At 44.3% G+C, this 13,418-nt stretch overlaps 1 protein-coding gene across 1 annotated transcript in view; it reads left to right on the top strand.

The window, feature by feature from the left end:
• LOC147679404 (hydroxycarboxylic acid receptor 2-like) overlaps positions 1-2,649 on the top strand; it is a 37,448-nt gene extending 34,799 nt beyond the window's left edge. Inside the window, exon 4 of the mRNA XM_086944719.1 lies at positions 1,709-2,649. Within this exon, the coding sequence (XP_086800845.1) occupies positions 1,714-2,649 (936 nt within the window). The 5' untranslated portion in view covers positions 1,709-1,713. The remainder of the gene's footprint in view (positions 1-1,708) is intronic.
• Positions 2,650-13,418: the final 10,769 nt, after the last annotated feature.

The following is a 13,418-nucleotide window of genomic DNA, read 5'->3' on the forward strand; positions in this document are numbered from 1 at the left end:
ACCAGGTTTTTTTATGAACAGAAAGTCTGTAAAAGTTCTTGCAATTACTAAAATGGTAGAATCTGACGACATAAATACAAATGAAAAAAGATGAGGACTTAGTCTTATTCTAGGAAAAATGTCATTCGAGTCTGTCGTCACTGCTGTCTGCAGTGGCGGCTCCCTCTACATGGGGGCAGGAGGCATAATATAAAAATTAAAAATGGACTTTCCCTTCTTTGCCACCACCGCAGCTGCACATCTCTTCCGCAGTCCTGCAGAGCACCATAAGCACCCAGTCTCCCAGACTCTACCAGCCAACCACGACGCTGAAGGAGCAGCGTCATGATTGGTCTGATCAGCTAAAACGGATGGTCAGGCAGTAATTTGGAGGCTGGGAAGGTTCTTCACTGGGCTGTGCAACACAGCCCTGGGGAGAACATGCCAAGTGTGCATCAATGTTTGGACAGCCCTAGATGGCCGACCAAGCCGTCATGCGCACTTAGGGAGGGAGTGTAAACTACTCCTGCTCCCTCTGACATGGGGGAGTTCAGCCCCGCCCGACCTGGCTGGATTTGGAGTCCCGCTAAGAAAAATACATTTATAATAAATTCTTGTTATTATCATTTTATTTTTATTTTGAGCTGCTCAACGAGCAGTGGGGCGACGCTCCTCTGCCTTAGTGGAGGAACCGTCACTGGTTGTCTGTAGTGATGCAAGTCAATTTCACAGTCATATACCCTTGCTGTCATGTACCTAGCAACAGCTTTGCAATAAATTCACATACTTCCCAAAATATCTCCTTATTGGTGAACAACTGTCAATTTTCAGGGAAAGAAATTTCAGGAGGAAGAGCTCTGTTATTGTTTACGTGGCACTGTATATGGGACAGCTGCACCCCACAAAATACTGTGTTTTAAAGGAAATGGATAGTGCAAATACTGGATTGACTGGAGCTTGCTGTTTATTTTATTGGGGCATCTGATGTCCAACTCTCCTTCAGCATGCACCGGGGTGAAAAGGGCAGTTGCTGCCCCTTCAATGTCAAGCCCTCAAAACATAGTGCAAAGCAGGTCCCCTGCTCCAACTTTCCAGAAATATGCAGTGAGCCACAGCCTCTTCCAACTTTTCCTTGCCAGGTTTGGTAGAAAGGTAAATTCACCCCATATGCGCACAACAAACTCCGACCAAAGGCATATCAGAAGGAGACAGATCAATTCTGGTTGTTTCCCCTCATGTTCAGAATGGCTTTGGTCTACACCCTTAGTCAAATAGAGGTACTTCTGCTATTCTTTTACAACCCCAAAGATGCTTAGTGGTTTAAGAGCAAAGGTGCTGCTCCTTTGTGTTGCGGAATATGTAATCAATACAAATGTTTTAGTACAATTGCAGCTGTGCTCTGTAAAGCGATATGTATTTTGTATACGATAACTACCTCACAATTAGACCTGCAATCTTCCAACAATGTCCTTGTACACCTCATCACATAATGCCACCACGTATATATTTGTACCCCAAATGTATCTTACGTATTTCGGCTTGTGCAATTTCCTACCTCATATAACTCATCAATTTTTGTCACTATGTATCTGCATTTACTCCAAATGTATCTCAAGTATATACTGCTGACTCTGTGAAGTCAAGTTTGTGCTATATAAAACTCAATAAATAAAATAGAATAAAAATAAAAGAAATGTTGCATTTCACCCATATTTTTGTTTGGTTTCAGGAACTATGAACTTGAATGCATCCTGCCTCTTTGTGGAAGCTCAGCAGCCGGTTGCGTTAGCTGCAGTACTCCTGGTTGAGTTTGGAATCGGCTTACTTGGCAATGCATTGGCCATCTGGATCTTCTGCTTTCGCATTACATCATGGAAGCCCAGCACCATTTATCTCTTCAACTTGACTCTGGCAGACTTCCTGCTCATCTTTTGCCTCCCCGTCCGGGCTCATTACTTCTTGCAAGGCAACAACTGGTCCTTTGGTGATATCCCATGCCGGATCATGCTCTTTATGGTCTCCCTGAACCGAGGTGGAAGCATCTTCTTCCTGACAGTAGTTGCAGTCGATCGATACTTCAAAGTGGTGCATCCTTTCCACATGGTCAACAGCATCACAAACAAGAAAGCCATATGGTTTGCTGTTGTGATATGGAGTCTGGTCATGTCCATGACAGTCTACATTTTAGGAGAGACCCATTTGATAAAAGAAGATATTGTAAACAAAACTCTGTGTGAGAGCTTCAACCTCAACAGGAACTTTAGCTCGATCCAAATCTGGCACAACATCTTTTTCCTGGCTGAGTTTTTTATACCCCTGGGAATCATACTGTTCTGTACCTGGTCTATTGTGCGCAAACTTAAAACCTGCAAGGGAGACAGGCAGGGCACTATGCAAAGGGCAGTCAGGTCGGTCACCACTGTGTCCTTTGAGTTCATCTTCTGCTTTCTCCCCAGTGCACTGGCCACTTTTGCGGTCAGTTTCTCCAAAGTTTTAAACAGATGTGATGCTTTTCAGACTGCTTGCATGGTGTTCGTTGTTTCGCTTTCTTTCACCTACTTCAACAGCGTCCTCAATCCATTGGTTTTTTACTTCTCAAGTCTCACATTTCGAAGTACACTGAATAGCAGCATCATCCCAAACTTTATCAAGAAATGTAGGAATCGATGATCAAATCAAATGGAAGACAATCAAGGTAATGGTATGTCTTTGAAATAGAAAAGTATTTGGTCCTAACTCCTCAAAAAGCAGCAGTGGATACCAACCTGTACATCAAATGTGATCCACGTGGCTGGTATCACCGAGACTGAGTGATACGGGCTCCGCAAAGACCACAGCCTCGGAAATAGTCCAGGCACCCTTATTTTCTATCCCCCAAGAAGAAGGCTGCAATTGTTCAGAATTAGTGTTCTGGTGGACTTGGACCACATGGTGCTCCCTTCCCTCACTGATAATCCCTCAATCTCCACTCCCCAAGCAGGGTACAGGAGGAACAGAATCATATAATCAAGACGGTTAAGGCGGTGCTACACTTCTGCTTTAACTCTCCCACCCAGGTTTTTATGAATCACTATAGGGGTGACAACAAACAACGCCAACAAAATGCAGACTTGGCGAGTGTCACTGAGCACTCTATGAACTGAAAAAAGCCAAGCTCAGTCAGCCAAGATCCTGCCAGCAGAACAGAACTGAGTCAATTGCCACCTACAGGGCGTGATGTGACGCTGCAGGTTGGGGTGTCCCTAAATGCGCATTATTCTATTGTCTTTCTTACATTGCTTCAACCTATACAGTTACATTGCCTTATCCTTACCTATCATTGACTTTAAAAGAAGACGAAAAGGCTTTATGAAGGATATTTTTTAAATGTCACTTTTCTTTATTTAGTGACCTTTTTAAAGCTTGATGTCATTTATTCCATCTTTTAAAGTAAAATAATGGAATTGGTAATGAAGCCTGCTGTTAGGTTGCAAACTTATGCCTATGTGCCACGCATAGTTCCTGGGCTTTTCAAAGTAAGGTGAAGATCCTATATAAAATGTGACTTTGGTAGCAGTGCTCCAGGATCCCCACACATGGACAGGATTACTCAGTGATGTGATTATCAATGCGGATCCCTTGAAGGAGAAGTAGGCATGCCACAGGAAGGAATTGTGAAAGAAATGCCAACAGACATGCCATTACAGGGAATGTAGTGTTATTCAGTTTGTTCAGTGGGGAGGGTATGGAAGTGGGGATTTGGACGTGGGAGAAAAAGGTAAGGGTTTTATCTAGATGTTCTTAAATAGGGGCATAAATCTAAGCTCGTCTGTTCACAGTCCAAAAGCTCAATGTCAAAGAGCTTAATGCTCAGGCTAAAAGTTAGAGTGTACACATTTCTGAATAACAAGGGACCAAAGGTGGTGCCACTGCAACAAAACCATTTAATAGAAGTGGGGACGGGTACTGTCAGAATGTCTGATAATCAGTTGCACTAGACAACAAGAAACAAAGCAAAAGTTCGATAATGGATTCAGTTAAATGTAACAGAAACTGTACTTGACAAGGAAAGCAGATATTTAATGATCAAAGTTACAAGTGGGATGTTGGTGATGAATTTTGTAGTAATTTAGGCACCCATTCATGAACAGCATTTGTTCCCTCTGTGGTAGTAATGCACAATTGCAGGATTTGCAGAACCAAGATAGTTTTGGTAGGCGATTTAAACCAAGGAATGGACCACTCCTAGATAGTTGAGGGGTAGCATGGCTTTAACAAGGGTGAGGCCACTGAATTTAGGGAAACAATCAGGTTACAGAGTAATAGACGTCTAGAGGGAGGCACACCTGGTGGAGAAAGATTACACATTTTATTCCTATGTCCACTCAAGAACTGATCAAATTGTTGTGTTGAAAAAAACTGTGGGGTAAAAAAGCTGGGGACTCAGTTGGGTCACTTCGCTTCGGCAGCATTGCGCCTCCGTTGGCAGGAGCCGCGCGCCTGTTTCACTTTACCGATACAGACCACTGAGGTCTTATTCTCTATGTACGGTACCTTTCCCACCCAGTCAGTGGGACAGAACGAGATATTACCTTTCTCCCTCCCTGAGGGCTTGACATCCGACTCTGTTTATTCCAAATATCGCCTACATATCCCTGCAAAGTAGACCACGACCCTAGGAACCTCTCTTAAGAGCTGTTCTAGGAAACCCTCCAGTTTGGGCCATTTCAGCGTTACCTCGGCTTCATCAGGGAAGCCCTCCCATTCGCTCATTTTCCTAGTCCCCCAGATGGATAGACATTTTTCATTGTTGGCCGGCAAGACCTCCTGATCCCCCCCTTGTTTTTAGCTCCCTGAAGAAGGTCCGACCCTACCATAGGTCATTACCTGAACGCGCGTCGACACATGTTGTGGAGACACCAACAAAAATAGAATCAATTTATCAGTAATAGTAATTATACTTCCTCCTGGGAGACCTGCATCCATTTAGAAACATGATTGCATGTCAAGAAATTCTTTCTGATGTGTATACTAATTGAAGACCTTGAGATCAATGTATTATTGTATATATGAATTTCACACTGTAAGGATTTTCTCTGAATTCACCTAAGGGATGGTCTTTTCAGAGTTTCTGATTCTTTGTTTTCATTTTTAGTGTGTGTATATTGCTTGAGGTATGAATGTCGTATGTATGGATGGGTGGGATCAGATATATTGATATATTTGTGTGATCTTGGTGCTGTTTTTCATTAACTGCTCTATTATTATGTAGTGATTGTTTTGATATCCATAATAAAAATAAGGATACATTTGCTCTTTTTCTATTGATTGTGAATTATTAATGCACTCTATGATATTAAAAAAATCTCACTTAATCCTAATTTGGCCTGTAGTGAGTAGTACTTCTGTCTAGCTCATATGTGACTCTTTTTGAGCACTTTCAAAAGGCGAGTTTATTTTCCGCTTTTCAAAGTATTTCTCAGGCAGAATATTATTTAGTGTATTGGTAGCATGGCTTTAACAAGGGTGAGGTCCACTGAATTTAGGGAAACAGTCAGGTTACAGAGTAACAGACGTCTGGAAGGAGGCACACCTGGTGGAGAAAGATTACACATTTTATTCCTATGTCCATTGATCATGCTCAAGAACTGACCACATTGTTGTGTTGAAAAGAACAGTGGGGTAAAACAGCCGGGGCTTCAGTTGGGTCGATCACAATTTTTTAACACACATCTTCTGCTGGCCATCATCTTGACTGAAAGCCTAGAGGAGATCCAGTGTATCAATGGTGAAAAATGGGGGTACCTTCCACAGCATAGGGCCAACAGGGCTGAAATAAGATTGATTATTAGGGAATACCTGGAACACAGTGAGGCAGAGGGTGGGATGAAGGTGACTGTAAGCCATGAAGTAGTTCTGAGATGGAAGTTGATTTCAATGGCAGTAAATGCAAATGGAAAAGAGTTCATCTGTACGAAAGCATGCACAAGGAGCTGAAGCAGGGAGCAACAATCTTCATATGTTCTGGGCTAGGAAAGACCATGGTGAGTACTAGGGAATGACTGAATGTGATCCTGGTCAGTAAGGCTTTAAAGACACTGCTGTCATTAAGGTGAAGATTTCAAGACAATGTGGGAAAGGCACAGCAACTGTTGACAACTAGACCCATGGCAAAGTTCAATAAGAGTGACAGGCAAGCAAGCAGACCCTGAGGGTGTAATATATAATGAACGGTACAAGGCAGCACTCCTTCGAGACATCTCCGGAGCCCACTATTCACAGACATAGGCAGTAGAGGCCTCTATTACAACTGAGGAAGTGAGACGGGTGATCAGAGACTTGAAGTCCAACAAAGCGCTGTATGTGGATGGATTTCTAGGTACATTTCAAAGAAAACCTCTAAAGCAGGAGGCCTTCAAATTATGGGGTGCACCCCCTGAGATTTATGGATGCATTACCAGTAAGATGCATATGCCTCTGTCAGTACTTGTAAAAGAAGATGGTCTGGAAGAAAAACTTTATTTGTCAAGTTTTCAGGCTGCATTCATTTACATACAGGGTTGAAGCGCTTAGAAAAAGTGGGGGAACTGTAATCCATGCCATGGTGGAGGGGTCAAAGACTTAACTAAAAAGAGCCAAATATTCTGTCTTGTTTTTTTTCACCTTCAGGTAACTGCATATAAAACTGCACAAGCTTTCAAAGCAAAATAAATGCAAGTTAAACTAATCTGTGGGAAATGCAGTCTTACATTATGAATCCAGAGTTGGTTAATGCGATCACTGCAAATGTCTGTATGTGTGTTCAGAGGGCCAAAATACTGAATCCTGATTGGTGCAATGAGGAATGATGAGTTGTGTATTTATAGTACTGCAAGATCCCTCCCTGCAACAAAAAGCACTGTGAATGCGTCATTATTTTTAAATTGTATCACAAATAGTATAAGACAGGCCACCACAAAATGATTTGGGGGGATATGTATTGAGAGAGCGCAAAACTGTGTTAGAAATTGTAGGGGTGCATCATATTTACAAGTAATCTGCACTCGCATATATAGAGGATAATAATCATGTTTAAGTGTGACACAACTGTGAAACCATGTAACAGAATTTACATTATTATAACGTAAAGCGTTTCTTTGAAATACAAATGCCATGTTAACTTAGAAATGTATTTGTGAAGTAATGCTAATCCAGTTAAAGGATGCTTAAAGGGCATTGATGTATTTTAATGCATGTTTAGTAATTCATTATTTTATTCATGTAACAACATAGAAGCGTTTAGTTGGAAAATGTATTCTTCCTTTTGCTATAATGATGTAGGCCTAACGAGTAGAAGTGTTTGCCAATGTTAGGGGGTGACATCTCGAACGTGCAGAGGCCCAGGTGGGGATAGCGGATTGTGTAGGCCGAGCTAGGAATGTTTCTGCTAACATTAAATCATGGAACTGCCTTTTTCCTAGAAGGAATTAATTGCAAGTAGCATGTGGCCGCGAATTGATTTATGTGCGTTCCTTTGCAGGTGCAAGGTTAACCAAAGATAGTAGAGAAGGGCCCATTGTGTATGAGAGTTAGGATGGTAGTTACAGACCCGGAGGAGTGGCTGTGGAATTTTAGGGAAGCAACTTCAAGAGGAGACGACTGTGGGACCCAAGGCAGTTTCTCAACGAACAAGGATGAAGACATCATGATGAAGACCCTTTGAAAACTAATACTTTGAGAGGGGCGTCCCTTAGGGCGTGTCATCCGAATTGTGGGTTTCGTATTAGGGACAGCACCCCGGGAGGAGAGCAGAGTAGAAGCGCACGAGGGCGAAGAAAGATGCTGGGTAGGCAGAGAGAGCTACTGTGCGAGATGAGCTCAAGAGGCTAAGTCCAAATATGTGAGGGAACTTCTTTGGAAGTCACCACGTCTGACACCTTTGTTAGGAGAGAACCTGGTTGTAGGGATGGCACTTAGTATAGTGTAGGGACAGACTTATCTTGATGTATTTCTTCTTTTCTTCCATGCCTACCAAGACCCAAATCATAGCGATTCTTGCAAGCCTGGTGGTCTTGGAAATTATATTAGTGTTGTTTCTCAGTCGCTTGAGACTTTTCCGTAGGATTATGTTTGTACTAGAACCTGTGTATTTGCTGAACCTTTTACTGAGGTGTTTATATACACAACTGCTTTTGGCTTTATAATAAATTTTCAAACTTGACCTTTTGTCAGTGGTTCTTTGGGGAAGGAGATGGAAGTGGTTCGAATTGACTTGTAGAAAAAGATTACCTTCTACACTCTATGACAGGTAAAAAGATCTAATTGACCTGTGACGGGATTCTAGAGTTCTGATACAAATTCTAGATTAAGATTCCCGCCTTTCCAGTTGGTAGCAGAGTAGGATGGTTTATCTTCTGGAGTGAAGGTAATCCACATAGGTTAAGATTTCCCCAAGGCCCATAGAGATCCGAAGATGTGCGTCCATAGAGCAGCGGACGGAGGATGGCGATCCACGGAAGATGACTGAAAGTGACGGTGCGGCAGAAAGCAGCAGGTCGTAAGAGTATGAGTATAAAAAGGGTCATGCGTGTTAGATTGCGGTGTGTATTGTGTTGTCGTATTGTATTGTCTAGCGGAGTTGAGTGCCTGTAGTGTGAAAGGAGATCAGGTTGTGAGCGCCCGCAACCGGTGAAAATCTTAAGCTCAAGGAGAGTTTAAGTGGTTCGGGTGTATCGAACACCCACAGTAATTGTCGACCATTGAAAGGGGATCATGAGGTACCATTGATTGCCCGTAGGACCGAGATAGGGGGAATGAATGTGTGAATGCGTGGGTAACAGACGCTGGTCGGAAGTTACCGTGTGTATGAAATCTATCAGAGAGGCGATTGTTTGCTCTTTAATTGGACAGACATTTGCCAGTCGGTGACAATTACAGTCAGACTGTGGGCGTACAGTCAGAGAAGTGGTTGCTTGGTCGGAAGTGATCATTTCAATTTGTATGATTGGGATGCATGCATGACCGAGAAACGAGCAGAGAAAGGAGGGGAACTGCTGCAAACGGAGGAGAGTGACGTCAGGAAGCGCCGAGCTGGGATAGGACGGTTAGCGTGAAGCCGCGCTGAGATAGGGCGGTTAGCGGGAAGTGAGTGACGTTAGCGAAGAGCCGCGCTAGGATAAAACGGCCAGAGTGAAGCGGCGCTGGGATTGGTGGAATGTCATTGGGAAACGGACGAAAGTTGTAAACAAGAAATTGTTGTGGGTATCATCATGAAATGTTTAAAAGGATTGCGAAGTTGTTTTTCTGGAGAGAAGAGGCTAGAACCTCGGGGTGGGGAAGAGGCTCCACCCGAGGATACGCCAGCTCATTACATGGCTACGAACGTTGGGTTACTTACTATATTGTGGCTTGAGAACTGGTGTAAGATGAATGAGGGGAATGAGGAACTGACGTTTCCTAAGTACGGGACATTCAGATTAGAGGTGTTGTACCAGCTAAAAGCGATTATGTCTTCTCTGCGACCTTTGCCTAGACCAACACAGTTTGAGGCTTTGAATGCGTGGATCAGGGCAGCCCACGAGAAGAATAGGGACAGAATACAAGAAAGAGTGAACAGATCAGTTAGGGCGGTGCAGGACGCGAGGTGGGACGCACTGGCCAAGAGATGGAGAGTACAGACCATAGAAGGGGATAGGTTGTACCCATTGTTGGTTAGTGAAAAGGAAGCGCAGAAAAAGAATACAGAAGACGATGACAGTGAAACAGAAGATAGTCTGATAGAAAGGCTGTTGTCGGACAGACCACCTCCGTATAATCCAGAAATAGAAGGGAACTCACCACTACCAACAGAAAGGGGAACATCGACAGTGGACGGTAGCATCCTAAGAGAGAGTGACTTAGGTCCGGTAGGGAACAGGGCCGTCTCAGTGGAAAGTGAGGTACCTCAACTGGCCCCGGAAGCAAGAGTAGTGGGAAGATTCACTGTACAGAAGGTACACTGTGAAGAGGGGGCCAATGCTCAGAGGTTACCAGATGCCCTTACGGTACCTGTTACCATAGGTCCGATAGTGTCAGTATACAATCCAGAGCAAACACAAACCGAGGGTCTGCCACAGATGGACAGGGAAAGAAATACCAGCGAAGGTAGGAGTAATGTGGCAGACGAGTGGAATCAATGGTCCAGACCGATAGAACGGAGCACCCCTTTGGCAGCATCAGCGAATTCCTCAAGAGAACAGGGGGGGCTTAAGAGGACCGATGGATCTGAGAGGACCACGGCCCCGGTCGATTAGGGAACTAAGGCCAGATTTGAGAACTTGGGAGACAGTCGCGGATACTCAGAGCGACAGGTCAAGAGACGATAGTAGACATTGGGGTTCCGAGAATAGGGAAGGATCCCAATGCAGGTTTAATGGAAATAGACAGGAGGGGGACCGTGGGAGTGAGGAAAATAGGGGTACGTTTACCCCTGGAACAGCAGAAAGAAGACAAGAGTGGGACTGCGAAAGATGGGAGAGAGGAAGTGTTCCCCATAACTCCCCTGAGGAAGACAGACGAGTGAGTCAAGAATGTAAAGGGAAAGACCCAAGCGAAACTTCTAGTCAAGGCACATTGAGAGCGGTGATAAAGGCAAGGAGAATAGATGTGCTAAGACTGAAGTCAGAAGTAGAAGAGATAGTGGAAGGTGCAATCCCTTTGGAGAGAATAGAACTTTATGAACCAGATGAATTGCTGTTCGTAGCGAAGGATGTTACTCGTCGAGCTAGAGCAGCTCACGAGAAGTTAACGGAATTAGCGAACAAATATTCAGTGGATTTGACCAGGACAAAGGCGTTACAGGGTGGCCATAGGCTGCAGTATACAGATCAGGATCTAGACGAAAAGAGAGTGATCGGATTGAAAACCCACATCAGAGAACTAGTAGTGGGTATCCGAACATGGATACAATTGGATAAGTGGGAGGAAAGGTGGTCCAAAAAGAAGAGTGTTAGGCGGAGCACTATAGAGACTTCTCCACGAACAGGGCTAATGCATGCAGAAGCATACCCCTTGAGAGAGGTTGCCCACGGAGGATATGTACATGTACCCTGGAGTAGGGGAGATTTGGCTGCCTTTACGAACACATTTCCAAAATTGAGGGAAAACCCAGTAGAATGGTACAAGCAGGTAGAGAGGTTTGTCAAAATCTCAAAGGTACTGTGGGTTGATCTGAACACTCTGTTTGACATTGTGGTTCCGGGAGATCTGTGGGTAGCATGCAAGGTTAGTGTCGAGTGGCCCACAGAGGAGCCAGAACGGGATGCACATACTAATGGACCTTCACCAAGAGTGATGGTAAAATATGAGCAAGTGATTACGTGGTTAAAAACCAAGGTGCCACCACAAGACATAGATTGGGTAAAAATAGACCGAACTAGACAAGAACCGAAAGAGACTGTTCATGAATACTATGAGAGACTGTTACAGATATTCAAGCAGTGTAGTGGCCTGGATGTGATGGATCCAAAGGACATGGGACAGTTTGTGTCCAAGTTTGTTTTGAGACTGAGGCCCGAGATCTGTCTAATGATACAGCAACATTTGATCTGTTGGCAGAACAAGCCTCTAGACGAGATCCTGAGGTACGCGAGGTACTGCAGTGATGAGATAGATTCTAAGACTAAGAAGCTTAAAGATAAGCTGATGCTAGTCCAAATGCAATCGGGAGGACAGGGTCAATCAGGAAGTGGAACATTGGGGAGAAGATCGAACAGCCAGAAAAGGGACAGTGAGGATGGCCCAAGGCCAAGGGTGGATCTGGCGACTCTGAAAAAGACAACAAGGTGCCATCAGTGTCACGAGATCGGGCACTGGAGACGCGAGTGTCCCCATAACCCGGAAAATCAAGTACAGGAGGAGGAAGAGGAGAGCCAGGCTCCCCAAGTTCCGAAATCAACAGTGGTCAAGCTCAAGGTGGCCAAAGGGGGGATTTCCGCTCCTAGAGCTCCCGATGCCCAGCCACCGAAGATCGGAGCAGGGAACAAGATATACCAACAGATGCCTCTTCTGATAGACGGAGACGAGTATTATGCCTTTAACCCAGTGACAGGAAGATGTCTGGATGGAGAGGAGGAATGCACCTTAGGAGCAGCATTAGAGATAGATCAGAGAGGACCTTTTGTAGAAGCAGATGTAGCCGGACACCCCACTACCTTTCTGGTGGATACGGGTGCGACTCGTTCTACTGTACGGTCCGCAGTGGTCCCTAACCTGCCTCTGTCAGGACAGACCATTCAAGTTGTGGGTGTAGCAAATAGGAAAATGACGAATCCACTGACCGAGCCAGTTCCAGTGAAAATAGGAAACTTCAGGGACAACCATCAATTTGTGGTATGTGATTCTAGTCCTGTGTGTCTGCTAGGAAGGGACCTGTTGTGTAAACTCAACTGCACCATCTATTGTACACCCAAGGGAGTAGAGTTGGAGACAAATGATGATGATGCTGCCTTTAAGGTTGCAAACACACGTCTGTGCATAGAATTGTATCCTGCACTAACAGTGGAGGAACTCCCCTGGGACTTGAGGGAGACAGTCAGACAGGAGGTTTGGGATTTTACAGGAGAAGACATTGGATTGATCAAGGGCCTAGAACCAGTCAAAATACAAGTAAGACACGATGCGGAATTTCCGAGAACACCCCAGTACAAGCTGACCCCAGAAACAATCGCGGGAATAAAACCTGTGATTGAGTCCATGATTAAACAGGGAATCCTAAAAGAAATAATGGGCAGTCCGTGTAACTCTCCGATTATGGGCTTGCAAAAGCCTAGCGGGAAGTACAGGATTGTGCAGGATTTACGAAAAGTGAATGACATTGTTATTCCATGCTGTCCAGTGGTACCGAATCCATCAGTGATACTGTTTCAGATTCCAGCACAGGCTGAGTGGTTCACCGTGATTGATTTATGTCAGGCATTTTTCTCAATACCGTTACATGAGGAGAGCCAATTTCTTTTCGCTTTTAAGCTGGAAAACCGTGTATTAACATGGTGTCGTATCCCACAGGGGTATACAGAAAGTCCATCGATCTTTAATCAATTATTGAAGAAGAATCTTGAAAGTCTAGTACTGCCCCAGAACTCGGTTCTTGTACAGTACATAGACGACCTCATTGTTGCGTCAGAGAGAGAAGATGCCTGTAGAATAGACACCATTGCTTTGTTAAACCATCTGGCTGAAAATGGTCACACGGTATCTCCTAGCAAGCTACAATACTGTCTTCCTGAAGTACAGTATTTGGGACACAGAATAGAGAAGGGAATACGAAAAGTGTCCCCTGACAGAATAGAGGCAATAATGAAAATGATGGTGCCTACCACACAAAGGGAGGTTAGAATGTTCCTGGGAATGGTTGGCTACTGTCGCCAGTGGATTGCAAATTTCTCACTAAAAGCGAAGCCTTTACAGAAACTGACGCTCAAGTACGTGAGTGATCGGTACCA

This window comes from Lissotriton vulgaris, chromosome 11 (genome assembly GCF_964263255.1).
Source record: "Lissotriton vulgaris chromosome 11, aLisVul1.2, whole genome shotgun sequence".
NCBI lineage: Eukaryota > Metazoa > Chordata > Amphibia > Caudata > Salamandridae > Lissotriton > Lissotriton vulgaris.